This window comes from Leptosomus discolor, chromosome 9 (genome assembly GCF_034619465.1).
Source record: "Leptosomus discolor isolate bLepDis1 chromosome 9, bLepDis1.hap2, whole genome shotgun sequence".
NCBI classification, from domain to species: domain Eukaryota; kingdom Metazoa; phylum Chordata; class Aves; order Leptosomiformes; family Leptosomidae; genus Leptosomus; species Leptosomus discolor.
In genome coordinates, this window is record NC_141399.1 from 28,311,293 (window position 1) to 28,335,221 (window position 23,929).

Consider the following 23,929-nt stretch of genomic DNA (forward strand, 5'->3'; position numbering starts at 1 on the left):
AGTAGAGGGAGAGGCTGTGTCTCATTGCAGTAAGAACCACCAGGAAACTTCACTTCTGCTCCTGTCTGTGCATAGACCGTTTTTTTCTGGTGCTTTCCTCCTTTGGTTGCTCCCCAAAAAACATTGGGTTTTTGCCCATTTAGCAGTGGAAGCAGCTGATAATGATTGAAGAATTTTGGAGTTGGATGTGTAAGACAGCACTTGCTGTGTTGTTTTGTGCCTGATTGGATTAGCATAGCTCTTTACATAGCTGATTGATGCAAATTTGATCTTCTCTCTGAGCTTCCACTGATCACTAGAAACTCCCACTTTGAATAAATGCTCCTGCAAGAACATATGTTTTCTGGGTTGTTCAGAAACCACACTAAACCTCTGGGTTTGAGTTGCTTAGTTCTTTGACCAAAAAAAACCCAGAATGGACTTCGAGGACAGTGTCTCATCTAGTGCTGATTTTTTAAAAAGTTTTTTTATCATCATCAGAGGGAATGATTCCTTAAAACTCTGGCAGCAATTTCATCAGCTGAATACATGGTGTTGGGAAACATCTTGGGTCCTTCGTGGAATTCTGGTAACAGAATTGAAAATGTCCATTGACTGCTCCCACAGGGAAAGTCACAGCATGGAAAGCTGTTACTGCCCTTGCCTTCCTTTGGCAGACCTTTCACAGCCCCACCACCACGGCAGCTCCCACCTTCCTTAACACGCCTAAACGTCCCAATGTTCTACCTCACTCTTGCCAGAGCCCAGCTTCAATAATGAAAATGCCCGGTTCTCACACTGCCTTTAGCAGAGTAAATCACTTCTCCTCTGAACCATCTGCCCTTTGCAGTAGTTGTGATCATGCCTTTTCACAGCAAAAGTTTCTCTCAAGGCCTCCCTACTTCAGCTTTGCAACAGATAAGGCATGTCAGTTGATGAAATAAATAGCTCAAGTAGCTCACATTCAGCATTTAGATTCTCTCGGCAGGCTGAGTATTTGGGGACTAGGAAGACATGGTGAGAGCGAGGTGGGGTACGGTGGTTAGATGCAGGCATTTATACTTAGCATTGTGTGTGAGGTGTTGCCCTTTGGTATGTGTCCTCTTGATAGATTTCTGGAGTCTTAAAAAAAAGCCAAGCAAACCCACAGAGCAATGCGTTATCTTTATTCATGGCAGTTTCCACTACTTCCTTTTTCTCCCTTGTCCTGTTATCAGAAAGAGCTTGCTCCAGACTCAGTTTAAAACTCCTCCCATGTTTTCCTGGGCCCATTGAGGACTTGAATTGCCACAACCAGCCTCATAAATGGCAGCAGATAAGGAAGACCCACATGAGCTATAGAAAGCTCAGGGCTTCTCGTCTGTCCTTGGGATGATGTTCTATGAGCAATCCATCAAACATAAGAAGTACAGCAGTTGCAAGCAGAGTTAGCATCCTACTGATGCATGCAATGGCTTTCCGGCTGGGGATCTGAAATGGGCACAAACTGTTACTCCCAGCACTAAGAGACAGCTGGGGACATGCTACAGCATCTCCGTCACCCGTCACTGCATCCCAGTGTCAATGTGGGAAGCATTTGCTTTCCACAGGTTTCATGTTAGCATCTACACTTTGTTCAAATTTCATGAACCAAAACATTCGAAAGGCTGACACAAAACAAAGATGAAGGAATGTGTTGTCTCAGACTCCACACATTCAGCTACCAAACAGGTGTTAGTTCATCTCTGAGGACAACACAAAAGTATTTCTAAGGCCAGTTCTCTCTCATCAGTGGTGCACTAAAAGGCATATTAGAAAAGCTACCCACTTACTTACACTATATGGCCATAAGGAAAAGATAATAGTTATCACTACCAAGGGATCCGTTCTCTCTAAGTGATCCTTCAGACCCGAAGAAAATGTCATGAGTACCAATAATTTGGATATGGGCAAATTCATCCACTGCGTCTGCTTCCCCCACGTGCAGTCATTGACGTAAGTGCAAATAACTGGGACTGCAGTGCAAAGAGAATGAGGCTTCAGCCCATAACAATGGCACTTCTTTAATACAACCAGTACAAATTGCTGCTGCCTGAGCAGTCTGGGGCAAGACAATGCCATTATTTATGTTGCTGGTCATGCATTTACACATGCAACTGCTGCATTTAACAGAAACAGTCTGGATTTGGGTCTCTGCTGTGAGTGTATGGGTTGTCATGAGGCACTGCACATCAGAAACAGCCAGACTTACATGGTTGTTTCCTGAAAATAAACTGTTGTTTGATGTCCAATCTTAGAGCATCTATTAATGTTTGGGTCTTAGTATTTATAACTGTAGTCTGAAACACCCACGTAAAAGGACATTACATGGACAGACTGCCTTGGTGCTTACCTTTTCTTGCACTGGCCAGTCAACATAAATATTATGAAGCTACTTGACAAACTCAGAATGACTGGAATGAGGATAAATAGCTGCTTGTCCTCTTTTCTGGACACTGTAAAGATAAATGACAGCAAATAAGAAAACAGTAGCCTCCAGAATAGGTTATAGTACCTCTCACAAAGCTTGGGCTCAGATGCAAACTCTGTATGTCCAGGTTTGTTAGCCTATATTTATTTGTTTGTTACAGACATATACCAGGTATATGTTACTGTATAGGGTAAAATACTTCTTCAGGGTAACGTATATCTTGCATATATATACATATATACATATATGTAGCCACTGCTATGTGCCTCTTCCCTTCCTTCCGCATCTTGCGGCAGAGCCAGTGCACACAGGAACAGCCCTGTAGAGCCCACCGGGTGCAAAGGAGCTGTTCTGTGGTGTGGGGCAGCCAGGAGGATGCTCTGCAGAGAAACGCCAAGTACCATGTGCCCTTTCTCACAAAGCAGTCACTCCTCCATCATAGCTGTCCTTGTGCAGCAGGGAAAGGTGTTGGTGCAGAAGCATTAATATTTTGGGGCTTGCCTGCTAAATGTAATGGAGATGCAAAGGTGTAGGAGTGGCTGTGCTGGAGTAGGTTGAGGGTGCATCTGAACCACGATCCCACCTCCAGTGTTGGTACCAGCAGATACCCATGGCAGCCATCAGTGCTTGGTCCCAAACAGGCTTTATAAAGGATGTAAAAAAAACACTGGTTACTTTGAGTTCCATACCAGAGAAACACTCCTGTGTCCATTCACTCCAAAAGCCCTGGTCAGCACAGAAAATACTTGTTCTCCCCCTGACACGAACACATGAAATGCTGCTTTGGTTTGCTCTGGAAATTGTTAAAGTGGTCTCCATTTGGGTTGACACAGACTGAGAAAGAAAAGAGAAATAGCAAATGTCAAGGAATTACGTGCCACCACCAGTAGCTCTCTGGCATGGTTTGATGTTTCTGAACATACTCTCCAGGCTCTGCAAACACTTGGATTATGTTTTGGCAGTTTTAAATGATCTCATAATGTTTTGGACCAGCTAATGCCAATAAGATGGTTGTGGAGGTGCATCTACTGAAAACACATGTATTTGGGGGCGGGGGGGGGGGCATCATGTATATTGCGATTTATGCCTGTTAATTTATGGAACCTTTCATTGAATTAGCTAAGAAAACTTGTGTAGAATATGGCAAATGAAGAAAAAATGTCCTTCAGATGCCCCCTACAATTAGTTAGTTCTTGCCATTTTCGCTATCAAAACTGCACGTGGATAACGAACAAGGAAGAAGCACCATGCATAAAAGACATGTGTCCCAGGCCACTTCTTTGGAGAGATTAGAATTATAGTTTCATTGAACCAAGCTGTGCCACCATAATCAGGAAAACAAACCACAACAACTTTTAAACTTCCATGATGACAGCTTTCTGAGATAACAGGCAGGAGGCCTGAGAAAGTAAACGCTCGGAGACTTGCACTGGGATCTATTACTGCTAAAGGAGATGCTATGGCTGGAGGTCAGGGTGCTAAGTATCAACATATGCAACTGAACAGCCGGTCAGCATTTTCCACCAGCAGTACCAGCTAACACCTCTGCACAGTCCACACACAGGGCAGATAACATGCCATCCACAACTCAGTTCAAACCCCAATTTTCCATTGTGCCTCCCGGCTGCTGGCCATTAGGCAGGGCTCCCTCACCCCTTCCCTTCCCTGCAGCATGGTGTGTGTTTTCCCTACCACCCAAGCAGCCTTGGCCTCCCCCTGATCTGCCAGCTGAACCTCATACTCCAGGCACTGCGGTGGAGTTTCACCAGCCGGCGGGCTCCACACCACGTGGAGCTCCTCAGATGCGGACATGGAAACCACTAGCTGCTTCGGGGGTGAGGGCTTTGCTGGAAGAGGGGAAACAAAAAGAAAGAAGGTCAAGAGATGCAATCAAACAGCTCCTGGTGGGAAAGGCTTTTGTTAATCATTGCCAACCTCTGTCCCTTTTCCCTGTTGATGGCATTTCTGAGCTCCCATTGCTATCAGCCACAATGCAGCGTGCAGGAGCAGGATGCCACTGAGGCTGGAGGGGAGGTTGTTTATTTTGGCATGTGGGCTTGTCTAGGTCCTTGCTCTGGGCTGCAGTGCAGGGGTTTTGAATGGTGCTGGGGTGTGAGCATTGTGCTTGGCACATTCCCCTTGCAATGCAGCCAGCCAGCCCTCCCAGTGCTGTAAGGTCAGCCTTGGCCCCTTCAGTGAGACACTGCAACAGGGGTGGCCTGACACTCTTTCCATCTCAGAAGAGGCTCTAGCTTATGTCAGATGCCCAAAGCCACACATGAAGCATGTGGCCACACTAATTGAATCCAGAAATCCTGCTTATTAGCTCAGTGGCTAGCAGTGTGGAGGACTAGCTATTTATCCCCCTGACATTTACATGTGGGTAAATGTATCAGCATGGTAAGTGCCCACAATAAAGAGCAAGTACATGTATTGGGTTATACATTATGCTGTGCTTTGCTTTCTTTCCCTGTCTCTGATGGGTTTGAAATCCACCTTTGCTCTGGCAGACCCCATGACACCTTGCACTCACTTCTCCCCAGCCCTTAGCTTGGTTTGAATGGCAAAGCCCAAAGATCTCTCTTGTGCTTGCGGGAGCAGAGCAGCAGTTTCATTTCCAGCATGAGTAAATGAAGCCATCTCTGTGGCAGTGCTGCTAGAGCCAAAAAACCCATAGCTGCTCTGCCATCTGCCCAGGAGACCATTCATGTCCCAAGTTGTTTATCTGTCAAGTGCAGCACTTGGAGGCGACCATTGACCTTCCAGGGTGGGTGCTGAGTGGTGTTGCTAGCCTGCAACCACTGTTGGAAACTGAAGTCCTGTGTGGCACATGCCACAGCCCATTCTCCAGGGGGAAATCCAACCAGACACATTACAGTTGCCCATCTAAAAGAGCACACATTCATTTGAGCCCCCTCATGCAAGGTGTGAGCCCTGGGTGCGTGGTGGCCATGCAGGTCCCCAGAGCCCTGCTGCTTTCCTGCCAGTGTTACCTAGGTTGTGAAGGCGAAGGGTGACGTACAACGGCCGTAGCAGAGTGGCTGCCGCCGAACCATTGACACAAATGCTCAGATCCTTATATTCTGCCTGGGTCAGATTTTGTAATATGCAGCCGATGTTTATACCGTGATCCTGAATATAGTCAACACATTGCACTGCGTGGCCCAGCCCCTCGTACCTGGTGGTGTATTAGGAAAACAGAAAGAAAAACATAACCAAAGCAATGGCAGTCACTACTTGGGTAAGGCTTTTTTTTTTTTTTTTTTTTTTTTTTTAAGATGGGACCTAAGCCTCAAGTATCACCTATGTCCTACCCACTCTTTGCCTTTTGCAAGTGGTCCAGAGCACAGTGTTATGCATCGATCACCTGGACTCCTGCTATGGGATAAGTGAAGGAAAAAACCAAACCAACAAATCAACATGCCCAGATGGCTTCCCAGGTTAGTTTGCACGTTGTGTCAGCTTTTCCTCAAGCCCATTCCTGGAACACAAGAGGCCTCATAAGGTGCCACTGTGTGAGTGGAGTTGAGGCAGAATCTGGCCCCTACTCCCAGAGACACCCGTCCTCCCATGGAGCACTTAGGGCACCATCAGCCACCAACTCTGAGCTGCAGAAAGGTCCCCTCCCAAGCCAAAATGCAGTGGTTTGTGGCAAGTGACATATGCCATGAATGTAATGAGTGTTAACAAGCTGCTACGGCTGATGGCGGGTAGGTCCCATGCGTCTACATGGGCATGTAAAGAAAACCCAGGGGTGGGAGAGAGGAGGAGGTTTGCTGGTTATTAGCTAATGTGCAGCCACAACCCTGTTCTCTCAAACTGCCTCCTGTCTTTGAGAGCCACTCTCCAAAGCTTAGCTGCTGGTCCCATCCTGGAAATACTAAATGGTGTTTCATGTTACCTTTTAAGGGTAGTGCCCTTGAGGGGATGCTGAATCTAGCCTCTGTACTCTACACCTAATGAAAGTCTCCCTGCACAGCATGTTATATTTGGGGGGAAAACTTCATGTGGTAGAGCTATAAAAATTAACTCACAGTGTGTTCCCACCCACTCTCGTTATACAACGGGACCCAGATCCAAATGCCTGGTTTTGTTACAGGCATTTAAATAAGGGTGGGAGTTTTGGGGTTTTGAGTTGGTTTGGGTTTTTTAGGAACAAATAATGAATTTCCATGGTTTCCTTCAAGCAGACCTTTGTAGTTAGTGAAACAGTTTTAAATCGAGATGATTTCCAAGAGCTACATGGAAACTATTTTTAAAAAGCAGCTATGGTTTTCTACTCGTAGCCCAAAGGCATGAAACCAAATGATTTCCTAACTAGGATATTTACCACAGTATCACAGGAATCAAAGCACAAATACAGCACTTACTTTGTCCAAACACACTAAGTCTAGCTTTGTTTTTATTGCAGAGCAGAATCATTAGGCAGCCGTATAAAAGAAACAACTGAGAAACATGCATTATTACTACCTTTTGGCAGAGTGTTTCCTTGTATGAGATGTGCTAAGGCTGTAAAAATATACTTGAAGACTGAAACTGTGAGTTGCCAAGAAGCCCCGCTCTTTGTATAGGGTTCACTAAGTTGGTAACCTCCTGCTGAATCCTGTCCTGCAGTGTGACCAAGGGAAATGTGCAGCTAGAATGATCTGGGTACGTTCAGCAAACGGAAAGCACAGGGCTTCACGATGGACAACATGCAGAAAGCACTCCATGGGGGTGAAGAAAAGGGAAAGGAGGAAGGGAGACAGGACTTTGTAGAAGGTCAGCACAAGTCTGATTTTAAGAAAAGAAGCAGAGATTTGGTATTTCCTCACCACTAAGCACATGTTGCTTGGAGCATTATTCCTGCTTATTCCAGATTAATTGTGTAATAGCATTGCCAACCATAAAAGCATATTTGCCATGGCATTTTAGTACTCTGAGAGGTTCACTTGATTGCTGCCTGGATGTTTTTCTATTTTGCTGATACATACCAATAATATAGTCCATAACGTACGCCATGAGGAGCGAGGAGACCTGGTTGCCAAGTGCACTTGAGGTATTCCCAGTCATGATAGATGCAGTGGAAATTCTGAACCTCTGATTCCAGTTTTCCTGTCAAATGAGAAGGAAATAACGACTACTTAGCAACATAGCAGTCAGGCTCAGCAGCAGTATCTTTTTACATCTTTGAACAATTGTGTGCTGCGGTTGAAAGACAAAAAAGGAAAAAAAGGCCAGTCACCATTATTAGATAGTTTTGCTGCCAAGTGCTCTGTTTCCTATAAAAGCCTGTACTTAGAGCAGAAAGATGCACAACTGACCTTTTCATTCAGCAGTGGAGTTTGTGCAGGGCAACCCAGCAGAGCTGAGGTACGGGCAGAAGGAAACGAGCCCCAGGTATCCCTTAAGCACAACCACAGCCAGTGGAAACAGAGATGCTCTGGTGTCTTATACCTCAACAAGCCCTGCAATGGCTTATCTATCCAGCAACCCTCAGGCCAGCAATGGTTCATGCAACAGGCTCATGCAAAGTGCAAAACTGCACCAGATACCGAAGGCTGCTCCTAACCTTGCAATGGGACCTGAAAAGTAGCATAAATCCAGTCACTTTGCACCTCCACGTCATTGGTACACCGTCCTTCGAGCAGTGTCTGTACCTTCACTTCAGCAGTCCTGCTGAGGTCAAATCCAGCTCTGAATTTTAGCTTGCTAGTAAAAATAACCTGGTTGAAAGAAGACTTTATAAGCATCTCTTTTGTCGCTAAGTGGGCTGCAGAATTAGCTACAATTGCTCCCGCTCTAGCTATGAGTAGGCTCATTCGTGCACTTTAATGTTTCTTTGCATTTATGTCCTGCTTCTCCTGCCCAGTGCTTCTCTAGCACTTCTGTACCACCTGCTCCGCCCAGCCTCGCTGGCTTTGGGTTCCTCCACTCCAATGACAAGACAGAGCAGACTATGGTTCAAGGGATCCCCACCAGCCAGGAGCACCAGGGAGGGTCTGATGAGGATACTACTGTAAATCCAGATAAAAGGCACTTGTTCATGACCTGAGATCATCAGAAACAGAAGAAACAATGAGTCTTGTAACTGGTGGTTCCCATGGGAAGCACAACAAAACCCTGCAAGGATGGAGCAGCAGTGAGGAAGTGCAGCGCGGGCTCACCACCACATCCCACTGGGCTTAGCCCTTTGTGGGATTTTTTGAGCACTCCCTCCGAAGATTTTTCTTTTCTTTTCTTTCTTTTTTTTCCTCTCAGACTTATTCCCTCTTACTTTATGCAAGGGAAAGATAAGTTGACAAGTATTACAATAAACAACAAAAGAGAGAGGGTGTCGCGTTAGCCCAAGCAGGACAGAAGTAATGTGCTGAAAAACACATACATGTGCTGCAGCGGGAGCTGCAATGGCAGAGCCCACAGTCAGGCTTTTTGTCAGCAGTCCCAGAGTGTAAGAGCGTGTTGAGCCATGTGTTTCTAACTGACATCGATGACTCTTGCTTCTGCTGATGTCTCATGTATTTTTTTCAGATTGACTCTTCTTTGTGACTCTATCTGGGGGCAAGGTTTTGGCAAGGTACCAGAGGTGATTTTTTTTTTTTCCTAATTTTTAGATCTGCCTTGTATAAGACACTTTTATTACTTGTGATTTAGGGAATTCTGACATGTTTTTTTAAAACTGCATTTTTTTCCTTCATACTTTTTAAATGCCAGTTAAAATCATCATAGAAGAATCTGCAGAGCTGCACACTGCTGCATGGCTGGGCATGTAACATGCATCATGACTGATGTCAGGTCAAAAAGCCCCTTTCCATGCCCTCATGATTGCAATCCATAGCTGAAATAGGGTGGGAGGCACCATGCTTTTCCACCTCTGCAGGCTCCCATGGGATGGCTGGGCCAAAACCCATTTGCATGGTGGCTGAGCGCAGCCTGGCTTTGCTGCCTCAGGCGGATGAAGCGGATGACTGGCTCACACAGGACATGTGGAAACCATTCTCAGCAAGAGGCTCGGGTCCACAGCACTGCTAACCCAATGTGACTTCTCCTTCTCTCTCTCCCTGGTCTCTTGAGCTGGCAAGCTTTCTAGCACTCCTGCTTTAGGATCGTGCAAAAGTATCTCCCTTTGTTTCAAGGACACCAGTCTGTGTTTTGGGTTGTTGGGAGACATCCTCAGTGTATTTTTCATGCGCTCTTCAGTACCTTGTGCCAACCAAACAGTCTACTGCTGGGTTTCTCCTCTCTCCACTCCATTTACCTTCCTAACTCTGCAGCAGCTTTCATCTTCTAAGTACTCCTAAAATATATCCTACAACCCTTCCTGTACTGTGCCTGTCTATTGCCCTGCTACACATTAACAAGACTGTCAATTTTATCATAGAGCTCAATTAGAGTCAACCATATCTAAAAGACAAAAGGAAATGGTAATGAAAACACCCTTTTGGATAAAGGGAATGTTACAGCATTAGGGCAATTAATGAAATTCAATCTTTTATTTATTCCCACTTTGCATCCCTAAGGATCTGTTGACACTGAGTTTCATTTCAAGCCCCATAAAAACTTTCTAAAATGCGTAGTGCCTTTTACAATGAGGAATGTTAGCTAGATATTATTGGATTATTTTTGGCAGAAAGCACAACACCCTCTGACAGAAATAGCCCCTTCTCTGACTGCTGCGGCTGTTATGTTTCAAGATACATTCCCATCTGGCAAAAGATTCAAATCGCTGGAACAGTCTGGCTTTTCTCATGGACAGCTGTAACTGCTTTGGTACCACTCCTCCTTGAAATGCAAATATAAACCTATGCAGGAACTAACAACAGAACAATACCCTGGATTTTAGAGGCTTAAACCGTGCTTTCTCTTACCTTCCAGTCTCTGTCACCAGTGTTGCGGTATTCAAACTTGTATTTTACTGTGCATTCATTGAAGGTTTGTACATTGGGTGGAGGTTTCCACTCTATATCGAGAGAACCTAAGAGTCCAGGATCAGTGATTTGAAGGTCTTGTGGAGAAGCAACTAAATTGAAAACAAAGCAGGGGGCAAAAAAGAGTGTCAAGGTAAAGGAAACAAAGAAAAAAAAGCTGTGACATTTGATGAGATGACCAATGCAGCTGCTGGATGTAGAGGGAAGCACTGCTGGTCCAGGTCCAGCCCTGGTTGTTTAATAGCCTGTTCTCTACAAACACACACAAGGTCCACTCCTGCTCACCACCCAAAAAAACAGGTTCTGCTGATGTTCAGAGAAAACACTCAAGGACCATTGAAAAGCCATAAAGAATGTCACATCTTTGACACTCTCTTTCAAGATGTTTTAAGCAAAACGACTGTCCTGGGATGATCTTTCAAATCCTCTATTTTCTTACTTTCAGCTCATTATATTTACCAACTGTCAGGACAAGTACCCTTGCAAACATTGTGTTTGGCATGTACACCAACATAGCATGACAGGTCCAAGCATGCTGTCAGGGAAATTTATATTCCTTAACGGTAACAGACACAAATCACCCGTATTGCTTTAAATATTCTTTTCAAGTATATTAAAGATTAATGAAAAACCAAGACAAAAAACATAGAGAAGCAGAAAAGCAGAGAGTTAAAATCATTCATATTTTGGACATGTATCAGCTATACAAAACTGTGATTTTTTTTTTTACAGTCAATCTGGCTATTGTAAGGTGCTGGCATATGTGATAAATCAGCATATATTATGGATGTATTCCATACTTCCTAAAAGCCCAGCTTTGTATGGAGCTGTGATTCACATGATGAAAGCTGTTTGGTTATCCAGTTTTATTAGTTCAAACTAAGTCAATTTCTGTAACATCTAAGGTCATTTTTCTCCACTGTCTAGAGGTGAGGTTATCCATTTGGGTTTCTACATATTCATTGCATGATACACTTCTTTCATGGTGATTTGGAGCCCATCTCCTGGCAGTGTCAGTCCAGTATTTCCACTGCTTCTCTGAGTCTGGCCTCCAGGTCACTGGCTTCTCTGCCACCTTTTTCATGTCTTCATCAAGATTCGCACAATTTTTTCCTTCTTTTTATTTTAAATTAATCCATCATGAAAGCAGACCCTGACAATATCTTTCAGTGGAAGACAGTGATATAAATCAAACTTTAATGTGCTCCTTGGAAAGTTTGCAGAGAACATTGTTGGAGGATTTATTTTTTCTAGGAACCTCTCCCAAATGAAACACATGCAGGCTGCAGTCATAAGATGCCACTTTTCCCAGCACATAAAGCTCCATGGGAGTTTTGTTGTTACATTAGATGGCAAAGTAGGATAACATGTCAATGTATTTAGGGAGGCGTTGGTGCAAGGATAAATAGACTTAAAAAATTTGGAGAAAAATTAGATTTTATGTGTTTTTCAATGTAACAAGTAAAACACTCTTCCTACCACCAGCTGTGAGTCCGATGAATGCAGCTTGCGTTCAGAGGGAGGTGGTGGGGTTGCTCCAGCTCCAGGGGCAATGGGGCACAGCCCTGCATGTACAATATCTTGCATTCAGCAGCCCCATGTTCCCACAGGAGGCAAGGGTCTAACATTGCTGTGCTATGGCAGGCACAATTACCCAGCTTGGGCAGAGGAGGCACAATGGGGGCACAGGCAGCTCTGCCTGTACAAAGAGAGCTCAAGCTGCGCTCTTGGAAACCATCAGAGATGGAAGCAGCGGCAAGGTGAGGGCATCTCACCCACCTCCACAAAAGCTCCAGGAAAGGGAAAAGCAGCATGGGGGACAGCAAGTCTGTGGGAATGACACTTGAAGAGCTGAAGCAGGTAAAAAATGAATGAGTGGCTTGTCAGGAAAGACCATTCATAGCTGTGCCGAGGAGGCAGGAGGGGAAAAGGCAAAGGGGTGTTACTCCCACCAGCCAGCCCGGGCTGAGAGCCTGCCAGGGCCAGTGCCACATCGCCAGCGCGCCAGGGCCAGTGCCACATCGCCAGCGCACCATGTCCTAAAGTCGAACCCTGTTATGGTGACTGGCATGCATTAATTTCCCTAACAGGCTGGCTGAGGAGATCTGCTGGCAGGGATGTGAGCTAAACTCTCCTGCACTCAGGAAGCTCCTCCTGAGTGGATAAATGCTGAACCTTGCAGCTATGCAAACAAGGAAGAAAAGGCTACCAGCCTTTGTCACGAGCCTGGTGAAAAGCTGTCAATAGAGAATTAAATGGGTCAAAAAAAGAATATCTGACTGGAAACAATAATGCTCTGAAATTTGTTTCCATCCTGAGCAGTAATATTTTTTCAAAACAATTGCAACACAACTGCAAACAAGAATTCCCGCAAAATAAATTTTGACTAGATTTCAAGAGAGAATGAAAAAAAGCTTCTTTTTGGGATGTGGCTTGCATTCCTGGATTTGATTGGCTTTTAAAAGTCAGCACTGCCTCTTGCAGCTTCTTGTTTTCATATTATTACATGACAAACCAGTCACAATCATGTCATTCATACAGAACAGAGAACTAGAAAAACTCTATTTCATTATCCAGTCTTGAAGGAAAGATGCTCTTGAATGTTCCATGGAGAACACACTCAACACCTTCTCTACTCGATTTGCATGGTGGTGAGTCACGTAATGATGTGCTGGCTAGACAGCTGTGCACGCTCCTCAAACATCACAGCTTTGATGACAAACCTCCTGCTCATCCCCAGCTGACTCCCACTGCCTCACCCCATGCCATGCAGTGCCTTAGGTGGTGCAAGCAGCACCAGGTTTTGCACTTTTCTGCCTATTTTGCCAATGGAAAAACAGCAGCCTGCTAGGTGCCCCCCCACACCTGTTTCTGCACTTCTCCATGTTCATCAGAGAGGTGCAGGCAACTTTCATGTTTTGAGAAGCCCATTTTAAAGGCAATGCTGCTTTGCTTGGTGTGGCAGCGTGTTTGCTGGCTGCTTTCTGTCTGTGCTGGCTGGCAAGGTTTGGAGCCTCTCAGTGCCCTCCTGGCCAAGTTTTCACCTCTCCATCATGACCAGCTATGGCAGGGAGGCCAGACCTCAAAGCTTTTGGGTGCAGTCCCAGCTACCAGAGGCCCAAAAGGCTGGGCGGGGGGGGCCAGCTGGCAGATGCGGTGCAGCAAAGAGGTGCTTGAGGGCTTGTCCTGGGTTACAGTGTAAAATGTGCCAAAAGAAAAAAATATATTCTATTACCATCTTCAGGAGCTGTTGAGACCAGGTGGGGCGGTGCTCCCTGCCTCCCCCCCTCTGGACTATCTCCTGTCAATGGGCACAACAATGCCTTATCGCCTGACCCATCGGTAACTCGCTCCTGGGCTATCTCCTGTTAATGGCCCATCAAGGAACTGCCTCACGACTCCCCATCCCATTGTGAGATGCTCCGCCCGGGGAGGGGGGGGGAAGGAGCCAAGCAGTCCATGCCAAATAAAAACGGAGATTTTGAACACCCTAGCAGCCTTTCTTCCACTGGATTCCCAGAGGAGCTTTTCCCCCCACCTGAGTTCCAGAGGACGAGAGCTACCTGCCGACCACTGGACCTTCGGAGGAAGACCAGACTCTTTTACCTGATTGCTGCTTCCACAGAACTACACCCATCACTTCAGGAGGACTGCAGCCAGCATCTTATCGGACTGCTACTGCCACCCTAACAGGGTGTCAGGTTGTATTCCTGACTCTGTCAGTGTAAACCAGTGGGTTGTTTGTTTTTTCCCTGCCTTGTGTTATATATATATATATATATTAGTAAAGAACTGTTATTCCTATTCCCCATATCTTTGCCTGAAGGCCCGTTAATTTCAAAATTATAATAGTTTGGAGGGAAGGGGGTTGCACTCTCCATTTCAAGGGAGGCTCCTGCCTTCCTCCACAGACACCTGTCTTTTTCAAACCAAGACAGATTTTGGCGCCCAACGTGGGGCCCGAGGGCATCGAGAGATAAAAGGAATAACGGTTCTTGTGCGTTGGATATAGATTCCTTGTTAAGTGGCATCATGTGGGCTAGCTTATCCCGGTTCGTGTGGCATGTGGTGGTGGCTGTATTTCTCCCATTTGCAGGCCCTTATCTAAACATGGGTCCTATAACTAAGGCTACCGTGACTGTTATCCAGTTTGTTTTATGGATTAATAAGGTGAGGAATTCATGGCTTATTAACTTCCTCTGGAAGGCGGGCACATGGATTCGGAGCTATCAAACACTAAATGTATGCTTTTGGGGTTACTTTAATAATGGTACCTACTGTGAGGAAATGACACCGGGAGAAACTTTCTCCCAACCCCTAACCCAGCTCTTTGGGTCTACTCCACCAGTTTTCGAAGGATTCAGAGCTTTCCTAAGTGCTAATGATATCATACAGTGGCTGGTGTTGCTGATAATCCTGTTTTATTCAGTATTCAGAGATCAGGGGAGATTGGCTTGGATAACTACCCTGACTAGGAATGCTGCTCCAGAATCTGACCCTGCCTCACAGCTCACATCAGAAATGAACCACTCGGATTGGGTGAAGGAGATACGTGAGATGGGCCAGATGCTGAAGGAGTGCATTCTCTCAGCTGCTGGGAATCCCTCCTCCTGCCTTGAAGAGGGAGAGTCTAATGGTGCAGCAGTAGAACCCACAGACGTTACAACCGTCCAGGTTCCAGCTGAAACGCAAGGGCAGTCAGAGCCAGCAGCAGTCGCCCCTGTGGAAACGAGGAAATCTAAGATGAAATCAGACCACTCAGTTAAGAAAGGAGGGCCCTCAGAACCTGCAGGCGAGCCAGTGGTTGAGATAATCACAGAGTCCCTGACGTACGACAGTCTCCGTAATCTGCACAAAGACATCGTACGGCGGGGGCGTGAGGCTTTTACAACCTGGTTACTTCGGGTCTGGGACCTTATGGGTACGGGTGTGCAACTGGATGGCAGTGAGGCAAGGAATTTGGGACCCTTGACTCAGGACTCAGGTGTCAATCTGGTATTTGTAAGGGAGCCAGGGACCCTTTCCCTCTGGGAGCGGCTTTTAATGAGTGTGAGAGAGAGGTTTGTCCACAGAGAGAGAATGCAGGAGCACCATCATAGAATGCGCTGGAAGACCCTTGAGGAAGGGATCCAGCAGCTGAGAGAAGTGGCAGTATTGGAGGTACTCTTTGGGAGGGATGGACAGCATGGTAATGACCCTGACAAAGTCAGGTGCACAGGGCAAATGTTGTGGAATCTGGCAAATCTAGGGCCATCCGAATACTCCACCTTCATTGCAATGATTAATGCAGATAACGACCGAGAGACAGTGGGTTCTGTCACGAGCAAGCTTAGAAATTTTGAAAGCATGATCAATGGCCCAATGCAGGCTAACGTTTCTGCTGTGATTAAGAGCCTACAAGAGGAGATGAGGGAAATAAAGCAGGAGGTGAGGAGGAGCAGTTCCCATTTGGCACCGGTACAAGTCACAGGCCCCAAAGTCGGAGCCCAACGTCCCCCAGCTAGAGGGAGAGGGTACACCCCACGAGCTGAGCTATGGTACTTCCTGCGCGACCATGGGGAAGACATGGGAAGGTGGGATGGGAAACCCACTTCTGTCCTGGCAGCACGGGTGCGTCAACTCAAGGAGGGAAACACTAACCGGGGGAGTAACACTAAAGTGAAGGTAGCCTCAACCTCCCAGGACCGAGCTGCCAGATATTACAGAAGGGAGGATGATCTGACAGATCCCCTTGAAGGAACCTCTAGTATGTATGTCCAGGAAGGGAATGGTAACCAGTGCTAGAGGGGCCCTGCCTCTAGCCAGGGAGAGGCACGGGAAAACCGGATATTTTGGACAGTGTGGATCCGATGGCCTGGCACGTCAGAGCCACAAAAATACAAAGCGTTAGTTGATACTGGTGCGCAGTGTACCCTAATGCCATCGGGACATGTGGGGGCAGAACCTGTTTCCATTGCCGGGGTAACGGGGGGATCGCAGCAATTGACTCTGTTGGAAGCCGAGGTGAGCCTTACTGGGAAGGAGTGGCAGAAACATCCGATTGTGACTGGCCCAGAGGCCCCGTGCATTCTGGGCATAGACTTCCTCCGGAACGGCTATTACAAGGACCCAAAAGGTCTCAGGTGGGCATTTGGGATAGCTGCTGTGGAGGCAGAGAGCATTAGGCAATTGAACACCTTGCCCGGACTATCAGAAAACCCATTTGCAGTAGGACTCTTGAAGGTGGAAGAGCAACAAGTGCCAATTGCCACCTCGACAGTGCACCGCCGGCAGTATCGGACGAATCGAGATGCCGCGATGCCCATCCACAAAATGATCCGCGAGCTGGAGAGTCAAGGGGTGGTCAGCAAGACCCACTCACCCTTCAACAGCCCCATTTGGCCTGTGCGCAAGTCTGACGGAGAATGGAGATTGACTGTGGACTATCGTGGCTTGAATGAAGTGACTCCACCATTGAGCGCTGCCGTGCCGGACATGCTGGAACTCCAGTACGAGCTGGAGTCCAAGGCAGCAAAGTGGTATGCCACTATTGACATTGCAAATGCTTTTTTCTCCATTCCTCTGGCAGCAGAATGTAGGCCTCAGTTTGCCTTCACCTGGAGGGGGGTACAGTACACCTGGAACCGACTGCCCCAGGGGTGGAAGCACAGTCCCACCATCTGCCATGGACTGATCCAGGCTGCACTGGAAAAGGGTGAAGCTCCGGAACATCTGCAGTACATCGATGACATCATTGTGTGGGGGAACACAGCAAAGGAAGTATTTGGGAAAGGAGAGAAGATCATCCAGATTCTCCTGGAAGCTGGTTTTGCCATCAAGAAGAGCAAAGTCAAGGGACCTGCCCGAGAGATCCAGTTCCTGGGGGTAAAGTGGCCAAAGCTCTACCTTTATACTGATTCGTGGATGGTAGCCAATGCTCTGTGGGGCTGGCTGGAAAGGTGGAATAAGGCCAACTGGCAGCGTAGGGGAAAACCAATTTGGGCTGCTGATGAGTGGAAAGATATTGCCACTCGGGTAAAGAAGCTACCTGTGAGGGTCCGTCATGTAGATGCTCATGTCCCCAGGAGTCGGGCTAATGAAGAACATCGTAACAATGAACAGGTAGATCAGGCTGCAAAAATAGAGGTGTCCCAGATAGACTTAGATTGGCAACATAAAGGAGAGTTGTTCTTAGCTCGATGGGCCCATGATGCCTCAGGCCATCAAGGCAGAGAGGCCACTTATAAATGGGCACGGGACCGAGGGGTGGATCTAACCATGAACAGTATCTCCCAGGTTATCCAAGACTGTGAGACCTGCGCTGCGATCAAGCAGGCCAAGCGGGTAAAGCCTCTGTGGTACGGTGGACGATGGTCAAAGTACAGGTATGGAGAAGCCTGGCAAATTGACTACATCACTCTTCCCCAAACCCGTCAAGGCAAGCGCTACGTGCTGACCATGGTGGAAGCAACCACTGGGTGGCTGGAGACCTACCCTGTGCCTCATGCTACTGCCCGGAACACCATCTTGGGCCTGGAAAAGCAAGTTCTTTGGAGACATGGCACCCCTGAGAGAATCGAGTCAGACAACGGGACACATTTCAAGAACAGCCTCATAAGCACTTGGGCCAGAGAACATGGAATCGAATGGATATATCATATCCCTTATCATGCACCAGCTGCCGGGAAAGTTGAACGGTGCAATGGGCTACTTAAGACTACCCTAAAAGCACTTGGAGGGGGGACTTTCAAAAATTGGGAACTGAACTTAGCAAAGGCCACCTGGATGGTCAATACCCGAGGGTCCATCAATCGAGCTGGTCCCGCCCAGTCTGGACCCTTGCACACAGTGGACGGAGATAAAGTCCCTGTGGTACACACGAGAGGTATGTTAGGAAAGACTGTTTGGATTAATCCCACATCAGGCAAAGGCACACCCCTCCGTGGGGTTGTTTTTGCTCAAGGACCTGGTTACACTTGGTGGGTAATGCAGAAAAATGGGGAAACCCGTTGTGTACCACAAGGAGACCTAATTTTAAGTGAGAACTCTGTGTAACGTTTCATTGTGTATATATGTATATATGTATCTGTAAGGGGGCATTGGGTTGGGTATGGTGCAGATGGTAATAGAATAAGGGGTGGATTATGTCCTGGGTTACAGTGTAAAATGTGCCAAAAGAAAAAAATATATTCTATTACCATCTTCAGGAGCTGTTGAGACCAGGTGGGGCGGTGCTCCCTGCCTCCCCCCCTCTGGACTATCTCCTGTCAATGGGCACAACAATGCCTTATCGCCTGACCCATCGGTAACTCGCTCCTGGGCTATCTCCTGTTAATGGCCCATCAAGGAACTGCCTCACGACTCCCCATCCCATTGTGAGATGCTCCGCCCGGGGAGGGGGGGGGAAGGAGCCAAGCAGTCCATGCCAAATAAAAACGGAGATTTTGAACACCCTAGCAGCCTTTCTTCCACTGGATTCCCAGAGGAGCTTTTCCCCCCACCTGAGTTCCAGAGGACGAGAGCTACCTGCCGACCACTGGACCTTCGGAGGAAGACCAGACTCTTTTACCTGATTGCTGCTTCCACAGAACTACACCCATCACTTCAGGAGGACTGCAGCCAGCATCTTATCGGACTGCTACTGCCACCCTAACAGGGTGTCAGGTTGTATTCCTGACTCTGTCAGTGTAAACCAGTGGGTTGTTTGTTTTTTCCCTGCCTTGTGTTATATATATATATATATATTAGTAAAGAACTGTTATTCCTATTCCCCATATCTTTGCCTGAAGGCCCGTTAATTTCAAAATTATAATAGTTTGGAGGGAAGGGGGTTGCACTCTCCATTTCAAGGGAGGCTCCTGCCTTCCTCCACAGACACCTGTCTTTTTCAAACCAAGACAGGGCTTGAAGCAAAGGATGCTTGAAGTGCCATTGCCATGGATGATAGCTCGCAGAGCAATAGTTTTTCAGAAAAAAAGTATTATTCTTCAAATATGAATAAGCCGTGTGTTTCTTACACCTAGCACAGTCTGTCCAGATGGGAGCATACTCAGGAGCATATATGTATCCAAGTGGTATTTATATTAACTCTATATCAAACAATAAATTTGCTGTGCACCAGAGGCAGTTTCTGCTCCTTTTGAAGTTACTCAGAAAATACATCCACTAAACACACAATGAGTTTACACAATTGATTACAGGTTTATAAATCAGCCACTTGCTGTAATACACACAAGAAAAGCTCCAGCTAGAGGACTAACTTCATAAAGTGCCCAAGTTAATGTGAAGCACACATTAGGCAGCGACTTGAACAGCACGGCAGGCTTTACCTGTAGTGTAGTAGGAGGAGAAGGAGGACGCCATGCATCCCCACACCAGCGCCACAGGGAGAGCATAAAGCTGCCAAAGAGCCATTCGGAGGTAGGATGTCGAGGGTTCCCACTGGAAGATGTGCAGCGTCAGAAAAGCGGTCCTGCGGCACACGTGCAATGAGGCTGGAGAAATAAAGCGGAGTTGAAAAGCTTCAGCACATTGGTGAGGCCCTGGTATTCCCTCTGCAGGGTGAGCAGAAGGACTGACAACAAGGGCATTTTTACTCATTTACCAAGTCTGATTAATCATTTCCCTGAGGACTTTTATTTGTAACTTCTGGTGATGGCAACACATGGATGACTTTGGCTTCATTTAAAATAGTTCTCTGAAGGCATGTCAGCCTGTACTTCAGTCGCCAAGCAGCCTGCCACGCATCTTCTGTGGAAAGAGTGACGCAGCCGAGCAACTGACCTGCCTACCGTAGGAAGAGCCTTGGACCAATGACATTTTCATTTAAAAAACATCCAACCCAGAATGCCTGCACCTTGCCTTATCCAATAAACAGACACATCTTATGCAACTGTCACTAGTGCTATTGGCTTTCCTGTTTCAGGATTTGGTGACTAAGAAGAAAAAAAAATGCAGAGAGATAATTTCCTTTCTAATTTACCCTCCAGCAAAAAAAGAAATCATAGGAATGCTTGTGAAAAGTCTTCTTAGTTGTCATGACAATTTTTGAAAGGGACAAATTTCTCTTCCTGAGCAGGTCTGCAAGAGGGAATATGGGGACTGAGAGGGAGAGAGGAGCAGAGTTTCCGGGGGGGCTTCTTCCTACCAATTTCATGCTGAAGGTGGGTAGGAATCGCTGCATATGGACATACCAGCCCAGCCTGCTTCCCTATGCCAGAAAGTACATGGATTACAGGTAAAAAGAATATATATATTCTTTATTTTTTACATATAGATACACATATATACATAGATTAGAGAGAGAAAGATCACATAGATTAGATACAGATATCAATCTTTCCGCAAGCTTGAGGTCTGCTTGTGTAAGAGCATGGCAACATCTATGTAAATGCACAATGCATCACTGAGCTCCTTTTAGATTACAAACTTGCTTTACATTGTCCATGCAGCCTTAGCTATAAAAGGTGGACTCCCAGGTCATACTCCAGCATGGCTGCTTACGCCTCAGCACCCATGGCTACGGTGCGACAATACAAAATTGGGGGTCTGCTGAATGCCAGAGCTTCAAGTCAGAGGACCTTGGGAAATCTGAGGGCTGGGGCCAAGAAAACCCCCATCATTTGAAGAAGAAGTGGCTCAGAGGAGCCAGGTTGTGCTAGCGAGGGGGGAGTTTAAATTAACCAGAAATTCTAACTGGCAACACATGGCAGCAATTAAAAATACACAACAATCTTAACAGCTAATTTTCAATTTAAATGAATATCAAATCCCCCCCAAGTCCATCACATACATATAAGCAATACCAGTAATTTTTCTGTTGCACTGTGAAATGAGAACATACAGAGAAGTTCTAGTCAGAAGAAATTACTGTACACAACATAAAGCTTATGTCAGTACAAACCTGGCTGTATGCAGAAGTCTCTGCCTCAGAAAGGTCTCATGATTCAGTATAAGGATGCAATAATAAGGAGTGATGTCTTGCAGAGCTGGGAAAAGCACCAGCTATAACTCACAGCTGGTGAGTAACAGCATCCAAGGACTGCACATGAATGTCAGTGGAGGAAGCTTTTTCCATTTCCAGTACAGTTAACATTAATGTATTCACATGGTTTCACATGGTGATTAAAAATAAACAACAGCTTACACAGAAAGATGTAAAACCAGTAAAGTGGTCTTACCTGGACCTCTAAGGGCATGGGAGCCTGTCTACCCCTGGAATGTCAAGCTCCTCATCAGCCTCATGGCTGCTCTGCTCAATACTTTGCATTTTGTAGAAATTTGGACATTTTTAAACAGGCCCGTCTGTTCTCTTCAGGGATCAGATGCAACATTGCAATCATAGCATCACAGAATCGTTAGCCTGGAACAGACCTCTAAGATCAAGTCCGACCGTTGACCCAACACCACCATGCCCACTAAACCATGTCCTGAAGTGTCACATCTACACGTTTTTTGAACGCCTCCAGGGACAGTGACTCCACCACCTCCCTGGGCAGACTGTTCCAATGTTTGACCACTCTTTCAGTAAAGAAATTTTTCCTAATGTGCAATCTAAACCTCCCCTGGCACAACTTGAGGCCATTTCCTCTTGTCCTATCACTTGTTACTTGGGAGAAGAGACCAGCACCCACCTCACCACAACCTCCTCTCAGGTAGCTGTAGAGAGCAATAAGGTCTCCCCTCAACCTCCTCTTCTCCAGACTAAACAACCCCAGTTCCCTCAGCTGATCCTCACAAGACCTGTTCTCCAGACCCTTCACCATCTTTGTTGCCCTTCTCTGGACACGCTCCAGCACCTCAGTGTCTGTCTTGTAGTGAGGGGCCCAAAACAGCACACAGCATTCGAGATGCGGCCTCACCAGTGCCAAATACAGGGGCACGATCACCTCCCTACTCCTGCTGGCCACACTATTGCTGATACAGGCCAGGGTGCTGTTGGCCTTCTTGGTCACCTGGGCACACTGCTGGCTCAACGTTACGGCACATGCCACATGATCAGCTTTATTAAGCTAGCATCAGAGAGGACGTTGCCAGGTTTTATGACATGTTGGTGTTAATTGTTGTTAATAGCTGTTCTCAAGTAGGTCAAAGGTATGTTTGAAATGTTTAAATGATTCATTAAAACGAAAACCAAATGGCATAATCAGTTCAGGCTGTCTGTTGGAGGCTACCCGAGTCCCTTGCAGTGGCGGCCACTCATGGCTGTCCCCAGCACCTCAGCCCACATGTCTCCGGCCAGTGGCCCCCCAGGAACAGCCCCAGTTTGACCCACCGCAGTGCCACCCCTCGAGCTTGCTGGCTCTGCTGGCTCCGAAGCGATTCAAGCTTCTCCTGCCTCTCAGGGCTCTGCAGGAAATATTGAAGGTTATTCATCCCCTCACCCCTCTCATGCGGGCTAGGCACTTCAGTGCAGCTGGTCAATATGACCCTTGTATAGTCTTGCTTGTCACCATTTACTTCATTCCTCCTTTCCTTGCATCACCCTGCAAGACCTCCCTTGCCCCCAGCCTGGAGCAGGTGCTTCGACCACACCTGGTTTGCCCCAGGTGAGAGCTCTGATACCAAATACACCTTGCTGAAAAAACACCGCATGATTCCTGTTGCTGTGCTAAAGGATCAGCCAGGGTCATGACAGGGTCATACCTGGGTGTGTCATCTCCATGTCACCTTGTATGAGTCAAAAGAAATTGGTTGCAGCAACTCCCCTCCAGGGGGAACACTAAAGGATGTTTCAGAAAGAGGGGAGCTGTGGTGTGCGTGCCCCAACAAGCAATGGCTGAGGCTGGATACTCCCATGGTCAAAATTAGGCATATTGACAAACAGTTCAGACATGCTAAGATCATGAGAAACAACATTGGGAGCCAAAGGAGCACTTCTCCTTAGGAAGAATACTGCCCTCCAAGCACCTGTACAAGACTCACAGTATCGCTGTTTGAACTGATGCCCAAATAAATGTGTTATTGCTTCCCAGCTGGAGTCAATGGGAATGTTTTGGAGCAGCAAAGGCAGGATCAGGCCCCTTTCCACCTGCCAGTTATCCTCTCCGTTTCAGCGTGCACACGCAGACAGATACGCTGTCATGGTTTAGCCCCAGCTAGCAAGTAAGCACCATGCAGCCACTTGCTCACTCCTACCCCTCCTCCCCAGTAAGGAGGGGAGAAGTAGAGGAAAAAGTTTAAACCTCATGGACTGAGAAAAGAACAGTTTACTAGGACAACACAAGGAGAGAAAAAGTAGTAAGAACAATAAAAGTAGTAAAAGAATATATAAAGTGAGTGATGCACAATGCAATTGCTCACCACCGTAAACCCAGTGCTCAGCCCATTCCTGAGCCACGCCAGCTCCCCCCCCAGTTATATACTGAGCATGACATCATATGGTGTTGAATATCCCCTTGGCTAGTTGGGTCAGTCGTTCTGGCTGTGCCCCCTACCAGCTTCTGGTGAAGATAATTCCAGTCAAATCCAGGACACACATGCTCAGGCAGGGCAGAGCTGCCAGCCTGCTGCATTGGCTGTGCAGACCAGAGGGAGGCATGGTCATTTTTCAGGTGTGAAGCCTTTCCCATCATGTCATAGCTATTTGGTTCTGGCTCCAATAAAATGCTGTGAA

At 46.8% G+C, this 23,929-nt stretch overlaps 1 protein-coding gene across 1 annotated transcript; it reads right to left on the reverse strand.

Annotated features, from left to right (window-relative positions):
• Positions 1 to 1,406: 1,406 nt before the first annotated feature.
• On the reverse strand, positions 1,407 to 19,987 carry IL13RA2 (interleukin 13 receptor subunit alpha 2). Its single transcript, XM_009950424.2, has 9 exons — positions 19,644 to 19,987; positions 10,276 to 10,427; positions 7,980 to 8,133; positions 7,402 to 7,522; positions 5,422 to 5,606; positions 4,121 to 4,275; positions 3,118 to 3,262; positions 2,351 to 2,453; positions 1,407 to 1,449 (listed from the first exon to the last, which is right to left on the reverse strand). Exons 1-9 carry the CDS (start codon positions 19,912 to 19,914, stop codon positions 1,407 to 1,409), a joined length of 1,329 nt encoding a protein of 442 aa, XP_009948726.2. The 5' UTR covers positions 19,915 to 19,987.
• Between the last annotated feature and the right edge of the window lie 3,942 nt (positions 19,988 to 23,929).

Coding starts and splice junctions, on each gene's coding strand:
- IL13RA2 (XM_009950424.2), bottom strand. CDS start 19,914: ATGAGTAAAAATGCCCTTGTTGTCAGTCCTTCTGCTCACCCTGCAGAG. Junction 8,134..10,275: donor CTGGTGACAGAGACTGGAAG/GTAAGAGAAAGC, acceptor TCTTTCAACCAG/GTTATTTTTACTAGCAAGCT. Junction 1,450..2,350: donor ACTGGCCAGTGCAAGAAAAG/GTAAGCACCAAG, acceptor TGCCCATTTCAG/ATCCCCAGCCGGAAAGCCAT.